The sequence below is a fragment of the Panulirus ornatus genome, chromosome 7 (genome assembly GCF_036320965.1).
Source record: "Panulirus ornatus isolate Po-2019 chromosome 7, ASM3632096v1, whole genome shotgun sequence".
Taxonomy (NCBI): Eukaryota; Metazoa; Arthropoda; class Malacostraca; order Decapoda; family Palinuridae; genus Panulirus; species Panulirus ornatus.
This window is the reverse complement of record NC_092230.1, coordinates 43,618,735-43,623,734: the sequence shown is the minus strand read 5'-3', so window position 1 is coordinate 43,623,734 and position 5,000 is coordinate 43,618,735. Positions and strand designations below refer to the sequence as shown.

Here is a 5,000-nt window from a genome sequence, read left to right as displayed (position 1 = left end):
TCCAAATTCCTCTCCTCTTGCTGCATTATTGTTCGAATCCCCGCGCGCGCCATACCTCCTCACATCCCACGCGGATCCATACACACGCCGCTCCCCTCGTCCACCTCCCTCCCACATCCCACGCCATCTTGGTTCTCCTTGATGGCTTACATTCGCTAACTATAGCACTATATCTACAATCCAAGCACTTCCCGTGGCCTTCTTCTTTTCATCTCGTCTCGTCACCTCGTTTGGTATAATGCCAGTTTTCCATTTTAAAGTAAATATGCATCACACGAAACTCAAAGGAATGACTGGGTGTTACGTGGTATGTTGTAGACGCAACTTGCCAGCGAACAGTTGCCTCTGCTTGTTCGTCAGCGCGCTTGCTAGCTGCCCGTGCGCTAGGTCTGGGCACGCCTTAATGTAAACACGTGTGTATATATATATATATATATATATATATATATATATATATATATATATATATATATCATGCGCGCACTGCGCGAGTACATACAATACGTGGAATCTGTCTATAGAAACTAACTTAGAACAGTGAAGATATACGTGATTTATAGAAAACAAATGAAGTGTATTAGGTAAATAAATAAATAAATAAATAGAGTTTTCTGGCCGTTGATAAAGAAAAAAAAATGTATTAGAGACAACACTTGATACATTGGCATAAATGGTCATAAATGAAATGGCTCTTGAAATTACATCTTATGATTCAGTAGTACAATTAGAACCAAAATTCATAATTGCATCCGGTATCACTCATTCGTGTGGTATAAATAAAAAAGAAATTAAAGTAGACAGTTATTATTTCTGTAATACATGATACCTTTCGATGCTAACTGGGTCAGGTTTATTTATGGCTCAGTTAGAGGTGGCTACGTAGGCGAGTGTAATTTGTTATATGTCATCTTTATTCCATGTAAAGGAATTATTATTATTATTATTATTTATCATTTGAGAGTTTCCTTACGCACCTTATCGAGATCTCAACGCAGATACATTATTATTATTTTTATTTCATGTCTTGCAAACATTTGAATAACTTTTGTACTTAAAGTAACTATAGACTGGGCCTGTAATGTTGTTCGTTAGTATTTATAATGACAATTGAAGATGTTAGATTGGTAGCAGCTGTGTGGGCGTACGAAATTCAGCGTTCTCGGGCGCATCCAGGGGGGGAGAAAGCAAGCCTTTTAATTTATATTATTCTCTATTTTGTGCATCATTGCCATTTCCATGCTGGGGGAAAGAAGAATGAGAGAGAAGTCTCCATTGGAACGTGTCTGTCTCGTGTAGAACCCGTCCTGTACGGAGAGATAAAACGTTCGTTAGCAAGGAGTTCGTTCGTTCGTTATCAAGCTCGTTAATCATGAGTGGTGGGCCAAAGGGGCGCAACACACACACGCACACACACCAACGTCTGGCAGCTGTTTACTAAACTTGACGCGATGTTGCCTCTTTATCACGCTCCGCGTTAATTTGTTTATCCATTATGATCGTTCGAATATATATCGTTACTCATGTGGCCATCATTATTCATAGTTTCGTTAATGATATTCTCGTTAACCACTGCAACTCGTGTAAAACATATGGTTTTTTAACATAACTGGCAACTCATTAAACCCCAATTTGGAAGGATTTTTGCCTTATCATTCCATAAAAGTGATATCATAACAGTGCCACTGGTTTCTAGAAATGAAAAGTGGCCACGGTGACGTTAATCTAGAAATAATGAACTGTAAAATAACGAACAAAAGAAAATAAGAGTAAATATGGACAGCTGACATTACGCCATGTTTGGTGAGGCGCTAGTTCCCACAGAGGCTGGTCTATCCCACATATAACTCTAACATACTAAATAAATTATTTATAATAATCAAGATCAGACATCAATAGATTAAATAAAGTTCAAAATTCTAAATATGAGTATTTACTTTCTAGTTAAGATGAGTTAAGGCGGGAAAAGACGTAACTAGCTTCACGAGGATGTAGTCAGGATCAACACGTAAGGGGTGTCTTCAGTAGACGTGTGGCCAAGGAGAAGTGAGTGTTGTATCTGCGTTGAGATCTCGATAAGGTGCGTAAGGAAACTCTCAAAGATATCCCCTGTGCTGATAGGGTGTATGCCCGTGAGTGTAGAGACACGCTGTACCACCATGGCGTCCCTGATGAACGCCCATCCAGAGACAGAGAAGGTTCGAGTGTGAAAGTTTAGCTGGAAATAGGAAGCAGCTGGAAGAAGCTACTAAGTTGGACAGGAAGTGCACGGAAATGTTACCTTTTTATTTATTTTACCTCCCCCTTCTTTGTATGGGATGGTTGTGATGATGTTCTGGTATATTTAGTGAGAATGATAATGAGAGAGAGTGTAGAAATGTAGAAATAAGGTCATGGGCGCGAGGAGGGAGTGTGTGTGTGTGTGTGAGTGTGTGTGTGTGTGTGGGTGGTGGGCGTTAGCGTAATCACCCACACATTCTCCCCCCCCCCCCCCCCCCCTAGAGGAACGCGCACACACCCACCTGTAGGATTGCGTCTTCCTTATCCATACATACACAAATTCTTACATGCATGAATACGCACACACACACCCACATGGGTGCATGGGAAAGGCTAGGATGTGTGTGTGTGTGTGTGTGTGTGTACATACATACAAGAGACATATGTGTGTATAAGGTTATGAGGCGGGTCAACACGAACGTAAAATTATCTCCCCGTAACACACACACACACACACACACACAGACACACACACACACACACACACACACACGGGTACATGGGAAGGGCTAGGATGCGTGTTTGCATGTACATACATACATACATAAGACGTATATGTGTATATAAGGTTAAGAGACGGATCAGTACGAGTGTAAAATTATCTCCGTAACACACACACACACACACACACACACACACACACACACATGGGTACATGGGAAAGGCTAGGATGTGTATATGTGTGTGTGTGTGCGCGCGCGCACATACATACATGAGACATATGTATATATAACATGAAGAGACGGGTCAACACAAGTATAGAATTATTCGCCGTAACACACACACACACACACACACACACACACACACACACACACACACACACACACACACACACACACATGGGTACATGGGAAAGGCTGGGATGTGTGTGTGTGTGTGTGTGTGTGTGTGTGTGTACATACATACATACATACATACATGAGACATAGGTATATATAAGATGAAGAGACGGGTCAACACAAGTATAAAATTATTCGCCGTAACACACACACACACACACACACCTACCAAGCCATGGCTGCACTGAAATAAAACGGGGGCGGGTGCATGAGTGGATTCTCTTGTCACAATCATCTCTTTATTGTAGGTCCTTTTATGGTGGGTGTCTTGTGGTCGGGGTGTGTGGTGTGGCATATAACTGGGCGTGTTTTTGGATGTATTGTGGTTGTGGCGTGTATAGATGTGGTTGTAGCGTGTTTGGATGTATTGTGGTGGTGGCGTGTTTGGATGTATTGTGGTTGTGGCTTGTATAGATGTGGTTGTAGCGTGTTTGAATGTATTGTGGTGGTGGCGTGTATAGATGTGGTTGTAGCGTGTTTGGATGTATTGTGGTTGTGGCGTGTCTGGATGTATTGTGGTTGTAGCATGTTTGGGATGTATTGTGGTTGTGGCGTGTGTGTGTGTGAAGGAAGTGTGGTTTTCGCAAGGGAGTTGTTGGGTTGAGTGTAGCACCGGCCTGGCCAGACATGGTTAAGGTAACGGGACGAAAATGGAGTTCATTGTGATGCATTTTTCAAGGAATGTGATGATTGTGGTTGTTGCATGATGTAGTGGAATGTTGTTGACGTGTTTGTTGTGTGATGCAATGGAATGTTGTTGATTTGACTTCCTATGTTGTAATATTTCGTGGATGCAGTTTTTATCTTGTAGATGTATTGTGAACTTATGGATGCATGTTATGGTTTTGATATCACAAGATGTGTTGTGAACCTATGGATGCATGTTATGGTTTTGATATCACAAGATGTGTTGTGGACCTATGGATGCATGTTATGGTTTTGATATTACAAGATGTGTTGTGAACCTATGAATGCATGTTATGGTTTTGATATCACAAGATGTGTTGTGGACCTATGGATGCATGTTATGGTTTTGATATCACAAGATGTGTTGTGGACCTATGGATGCATGTTATGGTTTTGATATCACAAGATGTGTTGTGGACCTATGGATGCATGTTATGGTTTTGATATTAATTTGAGCTCTTGTTGTGAGGGGTTTAATTATTTTTTTTTTTTTTACTATGTGGTGGTTGAGATTAGATGTTCCATTACATAGGTGGTTGGGTTAAGCAATAAGCTACCATTATTAATGTTCCGATTGACATGGCAGTATGTACGTACGCTATACGTTGCTTCACTATTTTTTTTAATTTCTGATTTAGGCTCTCACGTGAGCCTTAAGTTTTGTGGCGTTGAACGATACATACTGGGAAAAATAATTTCCGTGACAGACTCTTAAAAAAAAAAAAACAGGAGGAGGAGTTGTTGACATTTACAACGAACAGTTGTTGACATTTGACTTCCCCCCTGAATTCACCTCTTCGTCAGTTAACGAAGTACGTAAGTCAGCTGATACCTTGGTGTTGGGTGTACGTACGTACTACACAAGTCAGCAGGTGGGGTGTTGTTTGTGATGTAGAATTGTGGAGGGGATTCGCATAACGATCAGTGGTCGAAGTTAGTTCAAAGTGCGCTTCGAGGCGAACCACCTGTTCAGATGTTGGTGTGAACCCTCTCTCTCTCTCTCTCTCTCTCTCTCTCTCTCTCTCTCTCTCTCTCGGTACGGAAATTGAGTTCTTGCATTAGCCCGGCCCCAAAAAGTGGGGTATGTTGTTCAGAGAGGTATAATAACACAGCAGTTGAGTGAGACATGAATATATATTGATTATTATAATCCTCTCGCTCATCATGGTGGTGGGTGAGACATGAATATGTATT

General features: G+C 41.3%; 1 protein-coding gene across 2 annotated transcripts in view; it reads left to right on the top strand.

Annotated features, from left to right (window-relative positions):
* The first annotated feature begins 1,946 nt into the window (after positions 1 to 1,946).
* Positions 1,947 to 5,000, top strand: part of LOC139749574 (CKLF-like MARVEL transmembrane domain-containing protein 4) — a 46,942-nt gene continuing 43,888 nt past the window's right edge. Inside the window, exon 1 of one of the 2 annotated variants that reach the window (XM_071663639.1) lies at positions 1,947 to 2,077. Coding sequence is in view for 1 of the 2 variants with exons in the window: in XM_071663637.1 (XP_071519738.1) it covers positions 2,124 to 2,195 (72 nt within the window). In the remaining variant the exon portion in view is untranslated. Of the gene's footprint in view, positions 2,196 to 5,000 lie in introns of both variants that reach the window. The other variant, XM_071663637.1, reaches the window with a different exon arrangement.